This window comes from Psammomys obesus, unplaced genomic scaffold, assembly GCF_907164565.1.
Source record: "Psammomys obesus unplaced genomic scaffold, mPsaObe1.curated_primary_1811, whole genome shotgun sequence".
NCBI classification, from domain to species: Eukaryota; Metazoa; Chordata; class Mammalia; order Rodentia; family Muridae; genus Psammomys; species Psammomys obesus.
Window position 1 is genome coordinate 5441945 of NW_026585504.1, and position 13090 is coordinate 5455034.

General features: G+C 48.9%; 1 protein-coding gene across 4 annotated transcripts in view; it reads right to left on the reverse strand.

Moving 5' to 3' along the window:
- Window positions 1–2752: 2752 nt before the first annotated feature.
- Window positions 2753–13090, reverse strand: part of Mavs (mitochondrial antiviral signaling protein) — a 14239-nt gene continuing 3901 nt past the window's right edge. For all 4 annotated transcript variants that reach the window (XM_055609565.1, XM_055609627.1, XM_055609501.1 and 1 more), the window contains 5 exons: window positions 12562–12739; window positions 11351–11520; window positions 10167–10311; window positions 7792–8273; window positions 2753–7014 (listed from right to left, as the gene is read on the reverse strand). In XM_055609565.1, coding sequence (XP_055465540.1) covers window positions 6622–7014; window positions 7792–8273; window positions 10167–10311; window positions 11351–11520; window positions 12562–12739 — 1368 coding nt within the window. In that variant the 3' untranslated portion in view covers window positions 2753–6621. The remainder of the gene's footprint in view (window positions 7015–7791; window positions 8274–10166; window positions 10312–11350; window positions 11521–12561; window positions 12740–13090) is intronic.

Sequence of the window (13090 nt, forward strand, 5' to 3'; positions counted from 1 at the left end):
TCCCAGCCTGTGGTGCTGTTGAGGTGGCCATGTCTGGGTCCATGGCTATGCAGCAGCAGGGGTCAGTGTTCATGAGAACATGGGGACTCCCTGTTCAGGGCAGCCATGGCGGATCACGTGGATGTCCGTGGGCTATGCATAGCTAGCCTCCCCTCCACCAGCTGCAGCACTCAGGAGAGTGCCCCTCCCTTCCCCACTGACCCTTACCTGGGACAGCACAGCAGAGCTGACCCTGATGGTGGGGGCGCAGGTGAGCTAGCTCCGCTGAGGGCAAGAGTTCCAGCAATCCCGCCACTCACTCGCCTGCCTTCAGCTGGGCTGGGCTGGGGGGATCCCCTCCTCCCCGCTTTTCCACTGGCTGCCCTGAGGTCATGAGAGTGGGAGAGCTAACCCCGCTCCTCCACTGGCCCTGCACCTTGCCTGGGCAGCTAAGTGGAGCTGGCTCTGGAGGTATGAGCACAGGCGAGCCAGCTCACAGGGTGTGAGAGCAGGAGTGGAGCCTGCCTCCTGCAGATGGCGGCACGGGGCGGCCTAGCTGGAGCAGTGCTGAAGAGCTCTCCCGGGTGGGCCGACCAGTGCAGCTACCACCAAGGCCCAGATACAGGGTTCGGAGTTGACCCACCCCAAAGTCTGTATCATCTGCGAACGGTTGAGACTCCAAAGGAGCCAGTCCTGCTGATCCAGGGCTGTAGGATCTTCATGACACAGGACAGCAGCGGGATGGCCCTCATCCTGGAGGAGTCCTGATGAGGATGTGATATTGATGGTGTCACAGAAGCCAGAGATCTCGGGCCAGACTGAAGACTCTTTGCAATGAACATTTGCAAGTGAAGATGTGTGCACAAAGGATATACTGTGGGACACACTGTGACACACTACAGCTTCCATGAGATGTTTTTTATGCTTTGTTTTTGTTGTTTATTTGTGGTTTTATTTGTAAGGGCAAAGGGTACATATGAGGAGAAGGGGCGATGAGTGGGACTGGGGTGCATGATGTGAAACAAGGAGTCAATAAAAAGTTTTTTAAAAATCTTACATTTCTTGGAGAACCTGGGTCCTTACTTCTGTCATGAGCATGCCAAGGACTTGAATTGCTGGCCCATAAGTTAAGCCCAGTTTTCTAACAGGGTTACATCAACTGTCTTAGTCCAGTTGCACTGTTATCAACAAGCGCCTTAGACCAGACCATGTATAAACAACAGAAATTCACTCCTGGTGAATATTGGTGGTTGTGAAACCAGATCCAGGCACCAGCAAATTCAGCAGGCTCTCTGCATCCAAGGTAACATAACCTCTTTTTGTTACCTTACGTGGTACAGGGACAGAAGGGCCTCATACTTCATTATAGTGTACTGCTGTGCATGTGTGTCACAGGGCACGTGTGAAGATTAGAGAAGATGGCTCTTTCCTCTACCATTTGAGTCCTAGGGATGAAACTCAGGTCACTGAATTTGGTGGCAAATGGCCTTTACCTTCAGGCCTCCTTATGAGAGGGTAAGTTCCACTCATAAGTGTGGTGCCACCGTGATCTATACACATCTCTCAGTTCCACATTTTCATACCATGACCTTGGTACTGGCTTTCAATCTATGAATTTCAGTAGGGGGACATTCAGATCATAATTCCAACTTATATTCTTCCCAAATCTATTAAGCGTCCATTGTCTTGTTTTTATCAACATTTGATCTTAATCTCCTGTAAGCTCCTTCATATTTAGTTATTATTATACTACTTTTCTCATTGCTAGGACAAAATGTTTCACACAAAAGCAACTCAAGAAGGATGGGTTTATTCTGGCTCACAGTCTTAGTGAGGGACAGGGAGCTAAGTCATGGAGGCAAACCTTTTATATATATATATAATTTATTTAATTTTATTTTATGTGCATTGGTGTGAGGGTGTCAGACCACCTGGAACTGCTTACGGACAGTTGTGAGCTGCCATGTGGCTGCTGGGAGTTGAACCCGGGTCCCTTGGAAGAGCAGACAGTGCTCTTGACCACTGAGCTGAGCCATCTCTCCAGCCCAGTGGCAAACCTTTATGAAAACATCTTCCCAGTCACAGCCAGAAGCATGTTTCCATGGTGATTTGTAATCTATTCAAGTTGACCATGAAGATTAGCCATCATGGTTATCGTAAATTTATTATTTTTGAAATGGGACCTTGTGGGAGGGGCAGCTATAGAGATGGCTCAGCGGTTAAGAGCACTGGCTGTTCTTCCAGGTTCTGAGTTCAATTCCCTCCAACCACATGGTGGCTCCCAACCATCTATAATAAGATCTGGTGCCCCCTTCTGGTGTGCAGGCAGAACATTGTATACAAAAGAAAGAAAGGAAAGAAAGGAAAGAAAGAAAGGAAGGAAGGAAGGAAGGAAGGAAGGAAGGAGAGAAAGAAAGAAGGAAAGAGAGAAAGAAAGAGAAAAAGAGAGAAAGAGAGAGAGAAAGAGACAGAAAGAGAGAGAGAAAAAGAAAGAAAGAAAGAAAGAAAGAAAGAAAGAAAGAAAGAAAGAAAGAAAGAAAGAAAGAAAGAGGGGACCTTGGTCTTGAACTTGCAGCAATTCTCATGCCTGAGCCTCCCAAAAGCAAGGTATGAGCACCACCATGCATGCCTAGCTTGGTTAATATAATTAGTAAGGATATATAGAATACCAAAACAAACTTTTCCTCTCTCTTATTGTGCTTGTGCTTCAGGGACACTTCCTTAGACCCTTTGTATTACGGACAGTGAGTAACAAAAGGGATGATTCTTAGAACATGGTCTTTATTACATAGTGCCACCAAAACTCATCCCAATGCTCTGGCATAGTGGATACAAAGTAAGTATTTTATTCAATCACATGAAAGTATAATAGGAAGCCAGTTGTGGGTTCCCTTGCTTTTAATCCCAGCACTCCAGAGGCAAAAACAGGCAGCTTGGTGCACATCATGAGTTTCAGGACAACCAGGGTTATAGAGAGAGAACCTGTCTTAAAATACCAACAAAACAAAACCAAAAACCAACCAAACGAACAACAGCAACAAAAATAATATGAAAGTTCACTGTCCCATATTGCATACATGATTCCTAGGTAGCTGAATGCACCCTCTGTATCTTCCTAACCTTACCCCTTGAACATGGCACTAGGTTTTTAACTCCTTTAAAAAATAACCAATGCCTGTCAAATCAACGGACTTCCTAAGGGCTGGAGTTACAGGTGCACCTCCCCTACCCCGTCACAGCCCACCTAAGGGTTCTGACTTTGGGCACATTGCACAATGGCTATAGTCACATGGTTATGTTAACGACTAGAGCAGACGACAGGTCTTGACTTATTGGGCAGGAATGTTTTGGTGTAAAAATCTCACTTTAAATGTGGTCCTGGCTCCAGACAGATACCATGTCAGCTTAAGTTCCCTGAGATAAAAAGCGTCCGGGTCTGGAGTTCAAGGATCATTGTCCCCTCTGAGCCTTCCAGCTGCCATCTTACAAGCTAGCTGTAAGTTGATTTCATAATAGTGTTTCTGTCACAAGGTCAACAAGGACGATTAAATGAGGTAATACATAAGAGCTGGGCATAGAACCTGGGACATGAGCAGGGTGTAGGGTAAATGGGGGCCTTTACCATATTGCTGCTGTTGTTAGTGGCAGGAACAATGGCTAATTCTTTAGTGACCACATCTAGCAGGTCCTATAGCTATTGTAGCCTTGGGCTAAACACTCTTGGGGAAGAACTCAGAGGTGGAGATTCACCAGTGGTCATGGGCATAGACAGATGGCAGCAGGGCAGAACAGAGAGGCAGACCTAGCCACGTGGCAGGTCATAGTGCCAGGATTAGCTTGGATAAGGTTAGAGTAATTGAGAGACTGCCAAACAAAAGGCCTAAGCTTTAAAACATCAATAAGCTTCTGTGCCATTATTTCTATCACTGGCAGGTCCAAGAGTCCCACTACAGTACCCAGATACCTTCTGTGGGTACAGGTGCTCCTTTCATTCCTTGGATTCCAGTCCGCCTTGTCCAGACCATGGCTGTAAGGGTGACCTGCCCCAACTGCCTTCTACAGAACTCTGAATCCTACTGCAGCTGAAAGCAACACACAAAACATTAGACTCTTCGGACCTGACAGTGCCAAAGCTTTCCTCTTCCTGAAGGTGGCATCCAAGAGGCTTCCAAGTTCGTACCCATTGAGATGAAGATGCCATTAAATGCAGGCCTGCTCATCAAAATTCGCAAAGTGCAGGGAAGGCCTGAGAGATGTCTAGTGACTGTTACTGTGCTTGAAATCTCACTATCTGGCTGACACTCCATAGGGCTACATTCTGTATTAAGATTAATCTTTCAAGGCTACCCTAGAACGGCAACAAACTAAAACTAGCACCCATGCACAATTGTTCACTAGCATGACCAGTATGGCACCTGGGAGAGGGTAGGGAATCCAGGGGTTGGTTCGAAACAGTGGCAAAAACAGTGTAGACATCTTGGAGACAGATTACATCTAGATTCATGGCACAAGTTGAAGTGTGCCTTGAAGTTCACAAGGTTATTAGGTCATTTTTCCCTAGGGCATGTAGGGAAGATTGTGACAGCAACCCCCATCCCTGATGCCTCGAAGGTTTGTGTTCACAAGAGTTCAGAGATGGAGTTGGCTCTATGCCTATCCCTTGTCCAGCAAAGGGCACCTGAAAAGAACCCACAAGGATACCCTCAGTATGTGTCACTGTGTCTTTTAAATAATGAAGTGCTTTTTATATTTATTATCTATTTCATGTCTATGGGTACTTTGTCTGCATGTCCATCTGCACACTTGAAGACATCAGACAGGTGTGAGCTGCCGTGTGGGTGCTGGGAACTGAACTCAGGACCTTCAGAAAAGCAGTGAGTGCTCTCAACCACTGAGCACACTCTCCAGCCCCTCACTGTATTATTTTCTTTTTCTGGAGACAGGGCCTCACTGTGTAGCTCTGCCTGGCCTGGAACTTGCTAGGCAGACCAGACTTGTCTTGAACTCTAGAGATCCTCCTGCCTCTGCCTCCTGAGTGCTGGGACTAAAGGCGCGAGCTATCACACGCAGCCTAGAAATCATTCTATTTCTGCAGTGGAGGTAACTAGTCTCCCTGCGCACGGAGGAGGGAAGAATACATGAGCACCTATCTCTAACTGAGCCAAAACCCGCACTACCTTTCCATTTAAAAGTGACGATGTGTGATGGTGGTGGCACACGCTTTTGTTCCCAGTCCTTGGGAGGAAGAGGCAGGTGACTGAGTTGGAGGCCAGTCTGTCTATAGATGGAGTTCTTTGAGAGCCAGGGCTATATAGAGAAACCCTGTCTGGGGTGGGGTGAGCGTTAGTGGTGACAACATGTACTCAACCCTTAAGAAATGCAGAACTCACAGGATTTGCACACATAAAACTCTTTTTTAATTATCTCGATAAAACTAGAATATATTAGCATATAGGTATGCATATTCACCCCATCTCACAGGTGAGAAAAGTGAGGCACAGAAGTTTACACCTGCCAGAGACAGACAGAGACAGACAGAAGCACTACGGAGGCCCAGGGTGTCCTCTCACAGACTCTGCCTCTCACACTCACCTTAGCTCAACCAGGCTGGGCAGGAGGGCAAGAACGCGGTACTCCAGGCCAAGCACTAGGCAAATATCTACCTCCTTCACTCTCAGAGGAGCCCAGTAAAAAGAAGAGCTTGTTCCCACAATGGGGACAAGGCTAGAGAAGCTAAACAGCTGCTAAGGCCAGAGAAAGTGTGGAACTGAAATTCAAGGCCAGCCTGAGCTCTGCCCACCAGACACCCATCATCCAGTGTAGGAAGCCAAAGATAATGGAGACCAGGAGGGAGAACGTGAGGTGGGGTAAGGAGGCTGGAGCAGGACTCCCAGGGTCTTCCTCAGGCCTGGCAGCTGCTTCTAGCTTTCTTGCAGTCCACAGGGAACCTCCAGCCCCTGCCTTAGGTTGCCAGGCTGTGGAGGGGGACCAGAGGGGCAGAGTACTCAAAGCTCCCTAGAAGCATGGTGGCGCCTGCCTTTAATCCCGGCATTCAGCGAGGCAGAGGCAGGTGGATCACTTTGAGTTCGAGGCCAGCCTGGTCTACAAAGTGAGTCCAGGACAGCCAAGGCTACACAAAGAAACCCTGTCTCAAAAAACAAAACAAATCTCCCTAGAGAGACCAGCCACTCTACTGCTCCTAGGCTCTAAAGCCAGGCTGAAGGCGCTATGGGAGCTCTCACCAATGCACCTGTGCTTCTGCTGCAGGAGACCTGGGTGGGATGAGGGGCACTGAGCAGAGTGTGATCCTTCCTGATCTTTAGGCTTGGGCCAACAGGGATGAGGCTGGTGGGATTCCTCCTGAGGAGCACATAGCACAACATCCCACACTGCTATGTGCAGGTCAGAAGCGATGGCAGTAATCTAGTGCCCCCGAAAGCTGAGGACCAGAAGAGGGCATGAACTAGGATAGAAACAATGTCTCTCTCCTACCCCAAAGCGAGGGCACCTTGACGCGGCTTCCACATGGATAGTTCAGTGGACCTCGCTATCCCTAAGTTCCCCCGACTCAGCCTCCACTGGCCCAAGCCTAGAGGATGTGCTAGGCAGAACTGAACAAGTGAGCAGCACACAGCTGAGGCTTCACGGGGCCAGGCGCCTACGGTACAGCATCACTGCCAAGAAGGCAGCCAAGAGTGTGCTGGTGGCCCCAAGCCACTTAGCCCAGGGAATGGAATCCGCACAAAGCACTTCCTCTTCTGGGGGCAGCTGGGTGGCTCGTGGCCCAGGGCTTCCTGTCAGGTCAACACTGGGGGCCTCATCCACCTGGACTCTAAAGGAGGAATACTCATTCTCCTCTGGACCACGGTTGGGCTCTGAGCCCAAGGAGCTGCTAGGGCTGATGGCAAGGTCCACGGAGCTGGCTGAGAATGGCTCGCTGTCCAGCTGGGACATCAGCACACCTGGCTTGCTCATCTCTGGTCCGGGCAGGCTGCGTCCAGCGGTGACTGTGGTTGCTGCAGCCTCCAGGGTCTCCTGGAGACATAAGAAGAACATTGGAAGAGGTTCAGGTGACAGGGAACTAAGCCAGGTCGAGTGGCCAGGGCATGAACTAGCAGTATACCACAAGAGCCGAGACCACCCTTTCTTGGGGACTCAACACAGTGATACAGACAAGCTGGGAAGGAAGTGACCCCGATGCTGCAGTGCCCCTTCCAGGGCAGCCCTCTCCCACTCACTGAGCTGCTGTGAGCTCCACAGCTAGGGAGTCCTTGCTGGGATATGACCCATCTTGCCCTATCTAGGCCTGAGGGCCACACGGCAGTGACAAGATCCCAAGGCTTGTAAACTTGGTTCCTTTATGTGGACAGCTCTAAGGTCTTAGGAAAGTGGCTCTAGGGGTCACTAGGTTGAGGTAGCTACCCCAAGCTGGATGCTTGAGACCACTGTCAAATGAAGAACAGGGCACGAGGGCACATGAGTCACCACGCCCACTCCTCATTACTTCATCTACAAAATGGTACTGCTGAGCTTAACTGGGAGCTCTGAGCTCCAAATGAGTTAACATACCACCAGTGGGGGTGGTCCCATGCCCCACCCTGCTGACAGCCCATGCTTAGAAGCTCTCGTGACTACCATTCCTCCTAGAAAACAAGGGGTAGGGGCTAGGTGAGGCTGTTTCCCATCTGTCCCAACACCTTAAAGAACCACACCAGAGACAGTACACGGACCTAAAGGGCCTGAGGGCAGGACAGAGGACCAGCCGTCTCAGTAAAGAGACCTGAGTCACTATTAGGAGGAACAAAGACTCACCTTGGCTAGGTTACTGCTCCTCTCAGATGGCATTATGTTAGCAGGTGGTTTGGCCATAGTGGCAGGCACTTTGGATGCCACTGTGCCAGCATACACTGAGTTAATGGGTAATTTTGATGGCACTACATTGGTAGACGGTGCTGCAGCAGTGGGTTTTGTACTGATAGGGAACTTGGAGGACACGTTGGAAGGCATGGTATTCACTGGTACAGATTTGGTGGAAGAAGGCACTGAGCTGGCAGTCACAGAATTGGTGGGTACTCCCTCTTTAGTGCTAAGACAGGTGGCAGCCTTGGCCTGGTCTCCGTCTCCCATTGCAAAAGCCGATCCAGTGGAAGAGGAAGACAAGGAGGTATCAGGAGACGGAACTGATACTGTGACCCCCGGTAAGTGGACTGTCCGCAGGGCAGTACGTGGAAGAGGCTGGAAGGAAACAGTTGGAGACACAGGTCCATGCATTGGTACGGGACTGGAGACAGTATCTACAGGTGGGGAGACAAAAGCAGACAAAGGATAGTTTTACCTTAAGGGCTACAGAAGGGTCCCCATGCCCTTGGTCACACTGTCCCTACCACATCCTGTCTCCCAATATACTGCCCATGGATGGAGAATACTCTTGACCCTCAGCCCTTAACTTATGGTCCGAGTCTGTCCTATCACCAAAGAAAAATGGGCTCTACCTTCATCTACACCCAAAAGCTTGAAGTTCGTTATAATTTTTCCCCCACCCTAGACACTTGCCTCTTCTCCCACTTGTGCTTCTTCTACCTGGCCCTGGGTATGAGAATACGAGTGTCCTGAGACATTCCCCTTACTATTGTTCCCTGCTGCTCCCTAGCAGGAGCAGTCCTGAGTCAGGGTAAGAGACATCAGGATGGCTCAGTCAACTGAGCCACAGACATATGCCACCAAGGATAAGCACTAGTGGTCCCACAAAGGGAGCTTGATCTGGAGAAGCAGGAAGTAGCAGAAGATGGCATCAGACTCTTCACAGATCCTGAGGGTACACTTTCCATGGCTGACGAAGGTCAGAAGTGATGTTTAATGTCTCCCTCCAAACCTAACAGTAAATCGCCTGGAACCTGTGTTCACAAATGTGCTACCAATGTAGAGCCATTTGTGACAGAAGTTGGGAACATTAGGATGACTTCCCCCAATGCTAATTGCTCACGCGGCAATCCTAGGACACTGAGGGCTGACCAGGCACCTGACAAGCAGAACAAACAGAACACAGTTTGGAAAGTGGAGGTGAGCCATTGTGGCCTGGAAGTCAGCATGGACAGAGTATAGTCCTGAGAGGGCATGAGGTTCTGACCCCTGACTGACTCATCTGGGTTTGAACCACTTTAGTGATTTTCTGGTGTCTTGGTTACTTCTCTATTGCTGTAATAATACCATGACCAAGACAATGGATATAAGAAACCACTTAATTTGGGGCCCAAGGTTCCCCAAGGGTTAGAGTCCTTGACCATCATGGTGGGAAGCAGGCACAGCATTGTAATGGTAGCTGAGAGCTTACATTTACTCCACAAGCATGAGTCATGAGAGAGAGACAGAAACAGAGACAAAGAGACAAAGACAGAGAGCACTAACTGGGGATGGGACGGCCTTTTGGAAATTCCCAGCCCTTCTCTTTGACAACAAAACCATATCCCCTAATTCGTCCTAAACAATTCCCCCAACTGAGGGACCAAGTATTAAGATGTAGGAGCCTATAGGAGCTATTCTCACTCAAATCACTACTTCCAACTAGAGATCCCCCAGTACAGAGCAGTGTTTAAGAGCTCCTTCATCAACAACTCCTACATGATCCTTTCCTCTTCAGTCCCTGGACAATCCCTACCGGGTCTTTTTACCTGAGTGCAGAAATAGCCCTAACTCTCCCATACGCAGCAACAACAGACACTTACAGGCATTCGCACTTTCCAATGTGATGCTGCCAGTTTCCCCCCTCTCTGGGCTGGCCTTACAATTTGTTCTGACCACAGAATACAGCAGGAGTGATAAGGCCAGTTTTGAGCCTATGATCAGAGCCCTGCCTCTCTTTTACCCAGAGCCTTGTCCAGATGCCATGAGCTGGGTTTTTGTACTACAGGATGAGAGAACAAAGAGATAGCAGCCAATAGATAGTAGAACATGTATATATGTCAGTGAATAAGAGGAAATCAGCAAGAACTACCCAGATGAGCCATGTGCTAACAAATGAGTGCATTTTAATTTGCTGTTGCTGCTGCTGCTACTACTACACACACTTTGAAGTAAATACCTTTTATTTCTACCCTGCCTCCTGTCTAAGGAAGGCCGAGCAGTAACTGTAACCCTAACCTTCACTTGGGAGGTCTGAGAAACCCTGGAACAACACACTCTATGCATACTTGCTGCACAGGTGCCAGCCAGTTCTGGTTCTTGCTCTCTGGAGGGCGAAGAGCTGAGAGCTTGCAGATTAGGTGAGGACATCACAGAGCCACCCGACGTCCTCGGAATGAACCCAAAGTTGGCCTGTGGGGTTTGCTCTGAATTCTGCAATAGAGGAAATGGGAATTAAGCAGTTGCTTCTCCTGAGAACTGACAAAGGGAGCAAATATTTGTTGGGCATGTCATGCTGGCCTCAGCTCCTGTTCTAGAGCCCACGATTCTATGGAATCCTTGCCTTGTTTTTGGCCACAGATAACCTTTACATATGAGGGTGTGGTTCATAGATAATATACTTACCTAATATAAGTCTTCAGCCCCTGGTACCTATTTGGTTTTGTTGTTGCTGTTCTTGTTTTGTTTTGTCTTATGTATTTCTCCCTAGCCTTGCACTTACTCTGTGGCTAAGAATGATGCTGAACTTCTGATCCACCTGCCTCTACCTCCTGAATGTTAGGCTTATAGGTGTGAGTCATTTACATGGTTCTGGAAATTGAACTCAGGTGCGTGGATATAGCTCTCTACTAACTGAGAGCTACATCCCGAGCCTCCCAGGATGAACTCGAGTGCTTTAAAAAAGAAACAAACAAACAAAAATAAATAAAACATGCACTGCCCAAGTTCCCTATCCTTGTGTCTGTGCCTAGCTCTGTAGCCACTGCATACAGCCCTTTCTTCAGCAGTTTCTGCAGACACTGGGGCTTCAGACCCACAGTTTAGGGTGTCTTGTATACCTCATGGCCAACTCACTTCATCTCAGTAGAACTAATTATCTGGCCCCCATACCTGACTTTACTGTTAATTAAGAGCCCTGTCAATATCTACCCATGTCGTTCTGAGTCCTCATATCAACTCCCTCACATTCAAGTCTGGTTAGCCTTGTCTTTTTTACCCAGCTCAACATGTCACATGATCATCATTGCAAAGACCTGAAACCCATAGCCTCCTAGCTAGCTGACGACAGAGTGCTAAGGGGGCCACAGGCCTGGGCAGCAGTCAGGTAGCTAGGTAGGGAACCCTAGCATCCTTAACAGAGATGAGCCTCGGTTTTCAGGAGGTAGGAAGGGGCTTCTGGAAGGCTGGTGGGCAGAAGTGGGCAGGCAGGCACACAAAAGTAGGCAGCTTGAAGCAGACTGCAAAAACCTACCTCTACTGGGGACTTTGGTGGCTGGGTGTCCTGGACAGGGCTGGGGTAACCTGGTTTCTCTTGGTAGCCATTGTCAGGGACGCTGTGGCCTGATGCAAATGCAGAAGGTGCTGAAACTGTGGCAGGAATTGCTGGTGACTCCAGTGGGGCTAGGGTACGGAGTGAGGTCCCTAAAAGACAAAGATATAGTGATGTCTAGAAATAATCCGAGGTGTCCTGGTAATAGAAGAGGGCTGGGTGCTTTGGGGCATCTAGCTTCCCTCAGTAACTCCACACAAGCTGACTTGATGTGGGATGAATTCAATAGACATGATAAATATCACTGGGAAGGGGGCAAGAGAGAGAGAGGAGCTGGGGAAGAAAGGAAGGGTGGAAGTGACAGGAAAGGTGGAAGTAGGGGCGGGGAGCACGAGCCCCTCACCAGCCAGACTGATAGTGCTCACTCTCCTCTGTCCCAAGGCTTTCTCCTCACAGCTGTCATCCCCAACTGACCACTGACATGGCCCATCTCTGACTCTGCCATAGCCATTTCTAATCTGAGAGAGCACTGTTAACGTCCACAAATGAAGAGACCAACTCGCAAAGAAGGGAGTAAAAGAGAAAGAGAAGCAAACATTATGTGTTCAAAATTGGCTTGATTTTTGTTCCTGGATCTTCTCTTCAGGCCCAAATACCAAACCCCTTCTGGTCACAAGATTTGCAGTGACCTTGAGAAGAATTAAGGCACAACTAGGCAGCTGGATCTTGGGGTTAGAAACCAAGATGTTCTCAGAGAAACATTAGGGAGGGGAAGAGAAATGGAGAATGGGGTAAGTGATTGGGTCTAGACTGTACTCTCTACACTCTGCAGAGAAAAAAAGAAATGAGGACATGTAGGGAGGCAGACACCAGAGCTACAAAGTGACAGCAGGTGCCTTGTGCTGGGTATAGGGAGGTGTGGTACCCAGATAAGCACTCAACAGGCATTGTCCAGTGGTGTCTATCTACTGCAGCTACACATGGGATGTGGCCATTAGTCCCTCTGTGACAGACTAAAAAATCAATGGATGTGGCCAAAGGGACATAGCTATCTGGATCTAAACCCAGGTATAGCCTATGATGGACAGTGATGGAGATAAAAAGGCAGGAGGTACGACTGTGAAGGAAGAGGGAGATTGCACGCCAGAGAAACAGGCATGGGCCCAGGAAGAGGGCTAGGGTAGTATGCTCACCAGGAGGCAGGTAGCTCTGATAAACTCGAGTCACTTGGTCAGCCAGTCCAGGCAGCTCACAGATTCTCAGTGCCCGGATAAAATACTCTACCCAGCCAAGTCGACGCTGGAGCTTATTGAAGAGTTCCCAGAGTGTGTCCTGGTTCCCTAGTTGCTTGTAGGAAGCCCGAAGTCGATCCTGGAAGACAGCATAGCCACCCTACTCAGTCCGGGTAGTCTGCCCGTTTCTCCACTCAGAAAAGAGATACTACAAGCGGGACACTCAGAAAGCCGCAAAAGGAAGGCAGCTATCTGAAACTGGGTGACAGGCAGAACAAGGCCCAAGTGTGGAATGAGGGGGAGCAATCAACAATACAGGGAACTGCCAGGAAAAGGCTATGGCCATGTTCAGTTTTGCAGGCAGTGTCCTATTAAATGCTATCTATGATCATTCCTACTTTATAGATGAGGAGACTGAGGCTTAGCAGAAGCAAAGCAGCATGGTGTGTGTGTGTGTGTGTGTGTGTGTGTGTGTGTGTGTGTGTGTGTG